Raw genomic sequence first — 12,283 nt, 5'->3', positions numbered from 1 at the left:
GTGCAGTTCAAACTGTGTTGTTTGAGGGTAAACTATATTTAGTTTTACATTCAAATTAACTACAATTTAATACAATTTAAAATTTCAGTTCTTCCGTTGCACTAGCCACATGTGAAGTGCTCAATAGTCACATATATCCAGTGGCTACTGTACTGCATGGCGCAGGTACAGAACATTTCCATTATTGCAGAAAGTTCTGTGGGACTGCATTGTTTGAGATAATGTCTATTTCTTCTTTGCTGTTTTTGTTTATTCTCACTTTTTACAATGATTATAAATAACTTTTATAATCAAAATAACAATGAAATTCTTTATACCCTGGGGGAAGCATCTTTGCTGTTAAAATGAAATTACACTGAAGGAAATCTACATCATGATTTTCTTTATCTAATAAGTATGTATCACAAGTGGTCCTCAATACTGATATTATTGAACTTTTTCTTTTGTAATGAAGAGCTTTTCTGAAATTTCATCCAGCTATCTAAAATATTTGGATTGTTCAGTTAGTCAACAAATCCCTTACTGTAGAATTTCCTTGGGAATATCTATTCAACCAGATATGGAAAAGAACATTACTTATTTGGCAACTAATCTTTGGTTGTATTCCTCTTGTATTTCTGTGCATTGAGAAATGGTCAATGGGGTAGGGGAAATGGTAGTAGAAGTATGTTTTAAATATTTTAGGAGATTTGTCAAACATCAAATACTAATATCACAGGTTACAATATTGGAGGCCCAGGATGAGTCAGGCTGCTATCTATCTATCTATCTATCTATCTATCTATCTATCTATCTATCTATCTATTATTTCTTATTTATTTTGGCCTGTCCACTAGGAGTTTTGAATTTTTAAAAATTAATTTTGCTTATTTAAAATTCAGAAGATTTTTAACAATATGGATTTTGCTTCTCTTAAAAATCAGATCTGACAATACTGAATCGAGATTTTTGCAGGCCAGCTGAGTGTAATCTGAGAAGCAATCTCCCCATTCAGCTATATCATGTGCTTTTGTGCTCTTCAAGGTGTTATAGCAATCACCATTTTCCACACTCTCCTACAACCTAGCTTGCTGGTCCATTTATGTCATTGGCCCTAACCATGCAGGCATGTGAGTTTGAGTCTGTTCTCTATTTGAAGAGCAGTCACAGCACATATTCTGGTTAGAAATGGAATTTCCTGAGCAACTAAATGATTTGATACAAAAGAAATCAAGCATCAATAATCTTGTCCTATTTCAGTTTGGATTAATTGATATTTCACCACCAATTCCACAAACTCCCAATCTCCTGTCAGTGTCATAATTGGGTTTATGGACATTCATCACAGTGGTTTGTTGTTACTACAATACACAGGATATGCATGCACATTTAAGGATATTAATTAGACTGTGATGCACAAAAGTGTCATAAGCTAATTCCCACAGCTATCCTTGATAACATGATACACTATAAAGTGACTTTAATTTCAGTTTATCAGTTTCTCATCCAATTCTAAACTTTATTAAAGGACATTAATCATAGAGATCATTTACTCTTTTGAGGTTGCTGACTAGATGTCTGTGGAACTATATGAATCTACTAAGACAAATACACATCTATAAGGGAGTGAGACAAATAGTTGTTTATGGCTGCTAATATGCTTCTGAAAGGCAATTTCAAAGAAGATAAAAAATGTTTTGTGCAATCAATATCACTGAAATCAGTTGAATTTTCCAAAGCAATTGCTCTGAAAGACAACACTCATCTGTTTTGCTGGATATTTGATTTGTTTGTGTGGTTGTTGTTTAAATCCATTTCTACTCTTTCAATAATATACCTTATTGGTATATAGTTCATTCTTCACCAGTGTAGATATATTAAGAAGAATGGACCCCGTCACATAGAACACATATTTGGGCAAAAAGTACTTTCTTAAGGAAAAAAAAAAAATCTACAAAAAGACTTTCAGTGGAACTGTGTAGAACACGTTGTATATTTCCAGTTCTGTTTACCTTTGTTTCTAGGTATTTGAAAAGCCTGGACTGCTTTGTTTTATAAACAATTCTTATACTCCTGTGGGCATAATTCTATATTAACTGAAGATTAATCAGATTACACTGTAAAAATGCCTTACAGTTGCAATACTATTAGGGTGTGGAAAAACCCTGAAGGAATTGAAAATCCAATCCATTTGAGAGAAGCCTTTAATTAACATCTTGGAGAACATGTATTGCCTTTTTTTTTTTTTTTAACAGATAAATATATATTTTTTCCTTTTAAAGTAGCAGAATCTGATTTTTAGTCTAATCATTTAGGGGTATATTTCAGAGAAATTCCAAGCACACCAGCATAACCATCCTTATTTCAGAAATGCCAATGCATAGAGGAAAAGTAATGTGTGCAAAGCCTCCAAACAAGATGGTTAAGTAAAGACTTAGGTTATCAGTATCAGGCTTTGGTTTTTTAAATGTAGGTAGCTCTACTGCCTCCTCTAAAAACGAACAAAGGAAAGAGAGACTGGCTGCAAACTTTTAGAAGGAATGGCTTCGAATAGTGTTCCTGGGAGGAATCCCGAGGAAACAGACGCTGCTGCTCTGCTGATCGTCTCCACCATCCTGTTTTGCTCCTACCCACTAATTCAGCCTGGGAGACTCTGGGCATCAGCGGAAGGCTTCACCACAAGGAGACAGGAGCGAGTATTCCAGAGGCATGCGCTCCTGGTGGCACGAGTGGCTTGGGTCAGGATCAAAGAGTGAAGGATCCAGAAGTCAGCTATCAGGAGAGAGAGAGATTGTGTTTTATTCGTGTCCCATAGCTTTCATATCCTATGTCTATCCTAGCTTTTGCCCTGAGCCAGAGCTCATAACACAGGTTCCTGGCTATCGAGTCTGAATCCGCACTACCCAACTTATAATCTGTCTGCAGACACCTGTTAGGGAAATTGCTGATCATGGGCAGCAGGATCTGAACTTGCTTTACCTTCTTGTTTGGAGCACGGGGACCGCCCAGCTCCAGAGGAGCACCAGCGCGCTGCGCCCCAGCCCTGGGCGAGGGAGCGGAGGATTTGTTCTCGGTGCAGTCCTGCTGGCGCTTTTCCGGGGTTCTGCGCAGATCCAGCTCCCCATCTCTGCTCCTTACACACAAAAGAAAACAACTCTCGATTGGAAGTTGTGGAATTTTCTCAGCCCCTACGAGGCGCGGGGATTCTCCAGCCCCGGCCCTCCTCCCGCCAACCTGAGTTCTCCTGCGCTCGTCTGCCCTGCTCGGGACCTCAGCCACTCAGCCGCAGCTGGGTCGGTCCACCCCGCCTTTGCCCTCGCCTTTCCCCGGGGCGGATTTGGTGAACTCGGCCTTAAGTCCAGGAGGTCTGTCTTCGCCGGGCCATCTCTCGCGGAACTGGGGGGGAGAGAGCAAAGGGAGAAATTCGTGGAAGGAAAGGGAGGTAGGGGTGGTGCAAAAGCCCAGAGTATCAAACTTGGGGGTGGCACAGCAGGTGACAGCAGCAGCTGCAGGTGGTGGCTGGGGACCCGCGAGGGGGCGCCCCTCTGGGTAGGGTCTGGCTGCGCGGGCTTGCAAGCCCGGAAGGCGGCGGAGAGACCCTGGACACTGTTCCTGCTCGCTCGCCACCAAAACTTCTCCTCCAGTCTCCTCCCCTGCAGGACTATCGCCCGCAGCCTCTGCACCTGTTTTGTTGTCTTTAAGGGTGGGGTTTGCCCCGCTCCCCAAGCTCCCATCTCTGATCCTCCCACCCTCACCCCCCACCCCGCGAGTGAGTGCGGTGCCCAGGCACGCTTGGCCTGAGAGGTCGGCAGCAGACCCTGCAGCGCCAACCGCCCAGCCGCTCTCACTGCTCCGGCTGCCCGCCCGCGCGGCGCGGGCTGACCTGGACCCTAGGAGCGGACGGAACCGGACTTGCCTTTGGGGACCTTCCAGGGCCCTCTCCAGGTCGGCTGGCTTATCATCGGACAGACGGACTGCACACGTCTTGTTTCCCGCGTCTCCGCAGAAACGCGAGGTCCGGGTCAGTAAGTGTAATTCCTAACTCTGATTCAGCTCCTGGGAACAAGAATATTCCTAGAGGAGAGCTCGGTTCCTATGAAGAGGGACATGAGGAGGTCCTCATGAGTGTATGGACTTTTTCCTCCTCCCTTAGGCGGGAGGTGGAGGTTTGGAGGATGTAATACCATCCCCATTTTCTACTTTCGCTAGATTTTCCCTTTTCTGTTGAAGATTATTTACTATTTCCTCGACCCTTCTTTGAGATAAGTCATTATCTTTCCAGAACAGTAAGTTGTTATTGTTCCTGCCTCTTTAAAAATCAAACACTTGTCTAAAGCAGAAGGTCCTATTGGATTCTCCAAAGCTGTTCATGAGGAGACACATTCATTTAAGCGTTTGCTCATTTTCTATCAGAAAGGCTCACCCACTGGCAGGAGCTTTTGGTGATGGGGAAAGAGGCAAAACTAAAAGCTTTAAGACATTTTGCAATAGGTACACATCATTTAAAATTCAGTGACATGAATTGGAGATGCTGCTTCCAAAGAAAGGCTTCCCACACCCTTTGGTGAATATTTTCAACTTTCTACTGATTACTCAAACAATCATGTCATGTATGTAGCATTCTTGAAACTTCCCTTCTTCCCCCTCCCCCGCCCCCATTCCTAGAACTAATTAGTGTAGGCAAATGCAGTGCTTTTGATTTCTGAGACTGATTTTTGAGATATTTTTTCCCTGGGAAAAATGTTCTGGAAGATATTGTGCTTGATAAGATGTGCAGCTTTACTAAGGCCAACTGTGGCAATATTGTTGCAAAAAGCCCCCAGAGATTTAAATATCTCCTCAAAGCATGAACTGGTCTCTGACTCAAATAATTTGAAGTTCTTTGAATCTTGGGTGGTGGGGTTTCAGGGGAAGCCCTGAAACTCTTTTCCTATTCTGCAAAGAAATGTTTCTATAACAAAGTTTCTAAGGATTCCCTTATTCAGGATAATTGTACTGGTAAAATTCTCTTTAAATGTCTTAAATAATGTAAATATCTCATTTTGCCTTATTTCAAAGAAAGGTTATTCCCTTGTCTTCTTGCTGTTTCCTTTGTGTGCTTTTGGTGGCAACTTCCTGTGTGTACCATTTTCCTTTTCCACTTTTCCAGAAGTGCTGTCATGAAATGATGCATTTTCTGCTCTGGGTAATGCTTGACCTGGCTAAAGGCCAGTAACCTGCTTAAGCACAGCTAACACTGTGTATATTCCAATAGCTTGTAGATCAATAACCATTCCTTCAGAGGAGTTGTAAATAAAAGCGTTTCAAAATTTATAAAACAAGACTGAGAAGAAAAAGCAAAGCAAGTCAATAAATCAAGTATACTCCTTCTCCTAGTATCCTTCAATCTCATGCTTCCCCTCAATTTAGTCAGGTATAACCTCCAAACTCCAGCCTCTTGGAGTCTCTTTAATTCTGTAAATGGCTTGTCAGGACTGAGTAACCATACTCTGAAACCAGTCTCTTTCTTAGTCTAGGGTAAATGGTGTGGCCTATCAAATATACAGTTCAAGATTTGAATGGTTTGTTTTAAGTTACTCTAATTAGTAAGGAATGGAAGGCACATGTGAAAAGAGGCTGGAGCTCCTTGGAACATTCTATGTGAAATTTATGAAGAGGGAGCTGGAATATATCAATACAGCAAACACTTGAGTACATGGAAACTCCCATGTCTCTCCACATAGTAAGGCTCCTGTGGGAGGGGGAGTGGTGATAGACAGAGAGACAGGGAATGAGGGGGGAAAGAAAAAAAAAAGCGAGAGAAATGGAGAAGGGGAGAGAGAGTTGGGGGAGCAGAAATCCTTGAAATAGAAAGTTTTCTTTATGGGGTATACTGACAATTTAAAATGTTATAATCAGAAATTAATTTAACAGGGTCTCAGGACAATTTTTTTTTTGTATAAGCAGTTATTTGGTTAAGAATAAGAAAATAAGCGTATGGATGTTATGTCACAGGAAAGAACCCTACATAGGCAGTTGTCTTCAGTAAAGGAAAGGTTCAAAATTATACTTCCCATTTTGCTGACATTGATTATTCAGTAAAATTGTGCTTTCCTTTAACTTTATGTTTGTTCTGTCAAATTGCTGAGTGTCTTTAATGTACTAGATAGTGTGTTAGAGATTAAGCAATGGAGGAAGAAGGTCCAGGTTCTGTCTTCAAAGAGATTGCTGTGGTGGGTAAACGAAGGAAAACAGTCACAATGTGGCATGTGGTACATGCAGCATTAGAAGTGAGCACAGGGGCTTGGGGTAACTGAAAGGCTTCCCAGTTTAAAATGGTGAGGGCAGAGAGGGATGAAAAAGGCTCAGGTGTTACTGGAATTGGAAGTAAGGCAGTATGACAGAAGTGGACAGTATATATTGGGCTGTCAGGAGAGATGAGGCCAGAGGGATATGCAGGGATGAGTTCAAGAAAAGCCTCGAATGTCAGACTAAGGAGTTGGGATTTTCTTCTATAGGCCAGTGTTGTCAACCTGTGGGTGCAGATCCTTTGGTGGGAGAGCAAATTAATGAAAGCATATATATATGTTATTATCAGATCATGCAAAACAGAATCTATTTAAGAATGTAAAAAAGGAGGAATTTAATGCAGACAGTTGATTAAACAAATGATAGAAGCCAAACAAGGGATGTTGAGACTACCTAGAGATTAGCGAGAGCAGGGAGTCATTACTGCTTCCAGCTGGATGGATATGAGGAAGAGGTAGTGTGACCAAGGCCCCCGGACCAGGGACATCCTCTGGAATCAGAATCACAATAGGTTTGTCCTATGAAAACCAGAGCTACAGAACTGCTGCAGAGGCACTGCCCAGAGCAGAGAGGGAGAAAGAAGAATATAGTGGCTTCTGCCTTCCTCCTGCCTGCCAGTGCCTCCCACTGACCAAACCCAGCCAGAACACCAAGGACTTGGAGCCTGAAAATGTAGTCTGCAGGAGTCAGCCCTCCTGTGGTACAGAGCAGAACAGAACAGAGGAAGGGTAAGGGAAGGAGCTGGGGGGCCCACAGGTCCAGCCAGGCATTATCTATGGGCTTAATAAATATATGACTCTCCTACCAATGGCATTAGAGGCTATTAATTACAAACACATTCATTGAAAGGTTCATAAAAACAAATTCATAAAAGAAGCTCTGAATGAAGAGTGGCAGCCTTCTGTGATTATGAATACATTTGAAAGGTACTACCACTAGGGTGTTGGGCTCTGAATGCTTTAACAGAGTGAAAAAATGAAACTTATATTAGAAAACAATACATTATACTGTTTCAAACAATCTGGAGACATTGAGGAAAACAATATGATCACATTTGAATTTCAGAGGGAAAAAAAACATTTTAATGAGTAGGTACTGTCCAGTAAAATGTGAGAGCCTTGGAATAGAGGTACTATCCTCTTGTCTTCACCTGGCAAAAACCCTACTTCAAGACAGGTTTTTAAATGCATGATGAATGCAAGTTTGAAGAAGTATAGGCACCAGGATAGTAAAGCCACCCTGGCATTGAGTGGACACTCGATTATTTCTGTTAGGTGAATGAATTAATTAATAAATAAAAGCAAAAGAGGATGGGAGGTAAGTTAGAAGATGATTAGAGTAATTATACTAACAGATTAAGAAGAATAAAACCAATGTTGTAGAAATGATGAGAAAATAACAGGTTGAAGAGATACGTAACATACTAGTCTGTGGGTTCTCTTAAATGTGGGGGCTAACGGAGATTTCGAGAAAGCATGAAATGCTATATGTTAGTTTATTTAAGATCATTCAAAAAAGCAACTATTCCAACCCAAGTGTCCTTAGACCACTGAGTGGATTTAAAAACAAACAAACAAAAAAAAAAACCTGTGGTATGTAATACACCATGGAATACTACTCAGCCATAAAAAAGAATGATACTATGTCTTTTGCAGCAAGTTGGATGGAGCTGGAGACCGTTATTCTAAGTGAAGTAACTAAGATGGAAAATCAAATACCATAGGTTCTCATTCATAAGTAGGAGCTAATCTGTGGGTACACAAAAGCTTATAGAGTAGAATAATGGACTTTGGAGACTAAAATCTGATTTTACTGCTATACAATTCATCCATGCAACCAAAAAACATTTGTACCCCAAAAGCTATTGAAATTAAATTTTTAAAAGGTAGCTCTTCTACACATTTTAATACTATTTTTAATACTAAATCCTGCACCAGGAACTGAATCTGCTTGATTCATCTCAGATAATTCATAGTCCCAAGGTTCAGGTACCAGACGAATAGTTTTAATATGTTCCCCTTTCTTACACAATTTGTTGCTGTATATTTATAAGTTTGAAACAGTCAAGATATTGAGAGAAACTTTACTTTTTTATCTACCTGAAAATTAATTCAATGAATTTATAGTGGTTATAAAATTCATGAAGTTTATAATGTTCATCCCACTTAAAATGAAATTAATCCATTTGGTAGCATTCACTTTGGAATTGTGTCTATACTATAGGTATTATACTTTATCATCATAGTATATATTTCAGAGACCTGATTTAATTGATCTAATTTGACAATAGACTTATTAAAAGGTCTGTTTCATTCAAATGTTTTGCTACGCACAATTTTAGAGAGTAGAAGATATTTTGATTCCCAATCAAAATTAAACCAGTCCATTTGTGAAATTTATTTGCTTCACCTTTGTGTTTTCCTCGTTCCATTCGTTTTGTTGTTGTTGTTGTTGTTGTTTTTCTTTTTAGGTTGTAGACTCTTGTGCTGGTTGCAGGCCAAGTGGAACTGTACTGAAAATGGGTCCAATAGGTACAGAGGCTGATGAGAACCAGACAGTGGAAGAAATGAAGGTGGAACAATATGGGCCACAAACCACTCCTAGAGGTGAACTGGTCCCTGATCCTGAGCCAGAGCTTATAGATAGTACCAAGCTGATTGAGGTACAAGTTGTCCTCATATTGGCCTATTGCTCCATCATCTTGCTTGGGGTAATTGGCAACTCCTTGGTGATCCACGTGGTGATCAAATTCAAGAGCATGCGCACAGTAACCAACTTTTTCATCGCTAATCTGGCTGTGGCAGATCTTTTGGTGAATACTCTGTGTCTACCATTCACTCTTACCTACACCTTAATGGGGGAGTGGAAAATGGGTCCTGTCCTGTGCCACCTGGTGCCCTATGCACAGGGCCTGGCAGTACAAGTATCCACAATCACCTTGACAGTAATTGCCCTGGACCGGCACAGGTGCATCGTCTACCACCTGGAGAGCAAGATCTCCAAGCGTATCAGCTTCCTGATTATTGGCTTGGCCTGGGGCATCAGTGCCCTGCTAGCAAGTCCCCTGGCCATCTTCCGGGAGTATTCACTGATTGAGATCATTCCGGATTTTGAGATTGTGGCCTGTACTGAAAAATGGCCTGGCGAGGAAAAGAGCATCTATGGCACTGTCTACAGTCTTTCTTCCTTGTTGATCCTGTACGTTTTGCCTCTGGGCATCATATCATTTTCCTACACTCGCATTTGGAGTAAATTGAAGAGCCATGTCAGTCCTGGAGCTGCAAATGACCACTACCATCAGCGAAGGCAAAAAACCACCAAAATGCTGGTGTGCGTGGTGGTGGTGTTTGCGGTCAGCTGGCTGCCTCTCCATGCCTTCCAGCTTGCCGTTGACATTGACAGCCATGTCCTGGACCTGAAGGAGTACAAACTCATCTTCACAGTGTTCCACATCATCGCCATGTGCTCCACTTTTGCCAATCCCCTTCTCTATGGCTGGATGAACAGCAACTATAGAAAGGCTTTCCTCTCTGCCTTCCGCTGTGAGCAGCGGTTGGATGCCATTCACTCTGAGGTGTCCGTGACATTCAAGGCTAAAAAGAACCTGGAGGTCAGAAAAAATAGTGGCCCCAATGACTCTTTCACAGAAGCTACCAATGTCTAAGGAAGCTAGGGTGTGAAAATGTATGAATGAATTCTGACCAGAGCTATAAATCTGGTTGATGGCGGCTCACAAGTGATAATTGATTTCCCATTTTAAGGAAGAAGAGGATCTAAATGGAAGCATCTGCTGTTTAGTTCCTGGAAAACTGGCTGGGAAGAGCCTGTGTGAAAATACTTGAATTCAAAGATAAGGCAGCAAAATGTTTTACCCAACAGTTGGTTGGGTAGTAGGTTGAATTAGGAGTAAAAGCAGAGAGAGGTACTTTTGACTATTTTCCTGGAGTGAAGTAAACTTGAACAAGGAATTGGTATTATCAGCATTGCAAAGAGACGGTGGGTAAATAAGTTGATTTTCAGATTTCATTAGGACCTGGATTGGGGAGCTGTGTAGTTCACGGTTCCCTGCTTGGCTGATGAAAACGTCGCTGAACAAAAATTTCTCCAGGGAGCCACAGGCTCTCCTTCATCGCGTTTTGATTTTTTTTGTTAATTCTCTAGACAAAATCCATCAGGGAATGCTGCAGGAAAAGATTGCCAGCTATATGAATGGCTTCAAGGAACTAAACTGAAACTTGCTATATAATTAATATTTTGGCAGACGATAGGGGAACTCCTCAACACTCAGTGAGCCAATTGTTCTTAAAACCAGTTGCACGTTTCGTGAAAGTTTCTTCAACTCTGAATCAAAAGCTGAAATTCTCAGAATTGCAGGAAATGCAAACCATCATTTAATTTGTAATTTCAAGTTACATCTGCTTTATGGAGATATTTAGATAACAAGCATACAACTTGATAGTTTTATTGTTATACCTTTTTGAACATGTATGATTTATGTTATTATTCCTATTGGAGCTAAGTTTGTCTACACTAAAATTTAAATCAGAATAAAGAATAATTTTTGTGGCATGCTGTAACATTTCCCAGTATTTATAAGCAATTTTCGCACAGGTACATAGCTCTCATGTATTTAAAGAACATTGCAGTGTTATTTTCTTTGAAATTCATCCTCCTTGGACCCATTCATACTAAATAAAACAATGTAATTACATTAAAATGGACACGTCTGGTAAGAGGTAAACATTGGATTCCCTTCATCTTGCAAATGTTGTATTTCAATCAATTTCACATAAGTTATTTATCTTCTTTTCAAAATAATTAGCTATATTTTTATATAACATGAATATACACATAATAAAATTGTTCCTGTAAATTGTAGAACATAGATGCTACAGTATTTTTATTTAATTATTTTATGAATAAAATTGTTATTTCAATAGTACCCAACCAAAGATGCTTAAAAGCCTTCTATGTTCATAAAAAATAACAACTGAGGTGTTAAAGTAGTCATACGTCTTTAGATGGTTTTAAGTTTCATTACAGTCATATTTTTGTAAATATGACAGAATTTGTGAATATATTTTTTAAAGCAAAATCCTCAACTTGCATATTATATATAGTTACGACATTAATTTTATGAACTGGAGAGCTTCACTTTATGGATATATTTAAAATTCATACTATAGCTCGTATTAAATTCCTTCCATGATAGATATAAAAGACTGGTTTTTAAGTGCACTGCACTTCTGGAATACTGGAAAAGAATGAAAACAATATGTAGATTAGGTAGAATTCTTTAAGAAGTGAACAAAAGGTAATGTATATCTGTAATATATAATCAAATGATTAATTTTTCTGTTAGACTCAGCAAATTGTTCAAAAATAACTTTTTGTCTTTTAAGTAGCAGTTACTTTGCCTAAGATGCTAATAGGAAACTAGGGTTAAAGATGTACCCTCCCCCTTGGTGAATTATTACACTGTAAGAAATGTATATGCTACTGTGTTACATGTTGTATTAGTAAATTATTAGAATCTAATTAATGATTTAATTAACACATATCTTATCCAATGCATTTTGTGAATTCATTAATAAAATACTTTTTATGTAATGGCTTTATGTTGAAATTAAAAAGTTGGGAAAATTAGAGAAATTGTGTGGAATTTTATATCAGAGTGCTTGTCTAAGACAAGACTATAAGACTAATGCAACTAAAAAAGAAAAATAAAGGCGGCTGTTCCACAGTTAGTCAAGCTCTCTTTCCATTCTGTACCTGAACCTGAGTCAATGGATCCACTCCCATGACTACAATTACAATACATAATACGAGGATATGTGGGTCTTCATTTTTCAGACAAGACGTTTCTTCTTAACTTCAAATCTGTATCTTTACCGGCGAACAGACCATGTTCACATGGGTGTCTCATCAGCAAATCAAATCCAAAATGTCTCAATCAGAACCTGCCATTTCAATGCACACCTCATCCCTACTCACCTCCACGTTGTCCTCCTGTATT

General features: G+C 39.7%; 1 protein-coding gene across 2 annotated transcripts; it reads left to right on the top strand.

Moving 5' to 3' along the window:
- The first annotated feature begins 3,657 nt into the window (after positions 1-3,657).
- On the top strand, positions 3,658-11,918 carry LOC139355263 (neuropeptide Y receptor Y2). Of its 2 annotated transcripts, none has more exons than XM_011752820.3 (2): positions 3,658-4,000; positions 8,738-11,918. In XM_011752820.3, exon 2 carries the CDS (start codon positions 8,786-8,788, stop codon positions 9,929-9,931), a length of 1,146 nt encoding a protein of 381 aa, XP_011751122.1. In that variant the 5' UTR covers positions 3,658-4,000; positions 8,738-8,785; the 3' UTR covers positions 9,932-11,918. The 2 variants fall into 2 exon arrangements, with proteins under 2 accessions (XP_011751122.1, XP_011751121.1); XM_011752819.3 differs by having other exon boundaries at positions 3,658-4,004.
- The last annotated feature ends 365 nt before the right edge of the window (positions 11,919-12,283 follow it).

Source organism: Macaca nemestrina, chromosome 3 (genome assembly GCF_043159975.1).
Source record: "Macaca nemestrina isolate mMacNem1 chromosome 3, mMacNem.hap1, whole genome shotgun sequence".
Classification (NCBI taxonomy): Eukaryota; Metazoa; Chordata; class Mammalia; order Primates; family Cercopithecidae; genus Macaca; species Macaca nemestrina.
This window is presented reverse-complemented; position numbering and strand designations above follow the sequence as displayed.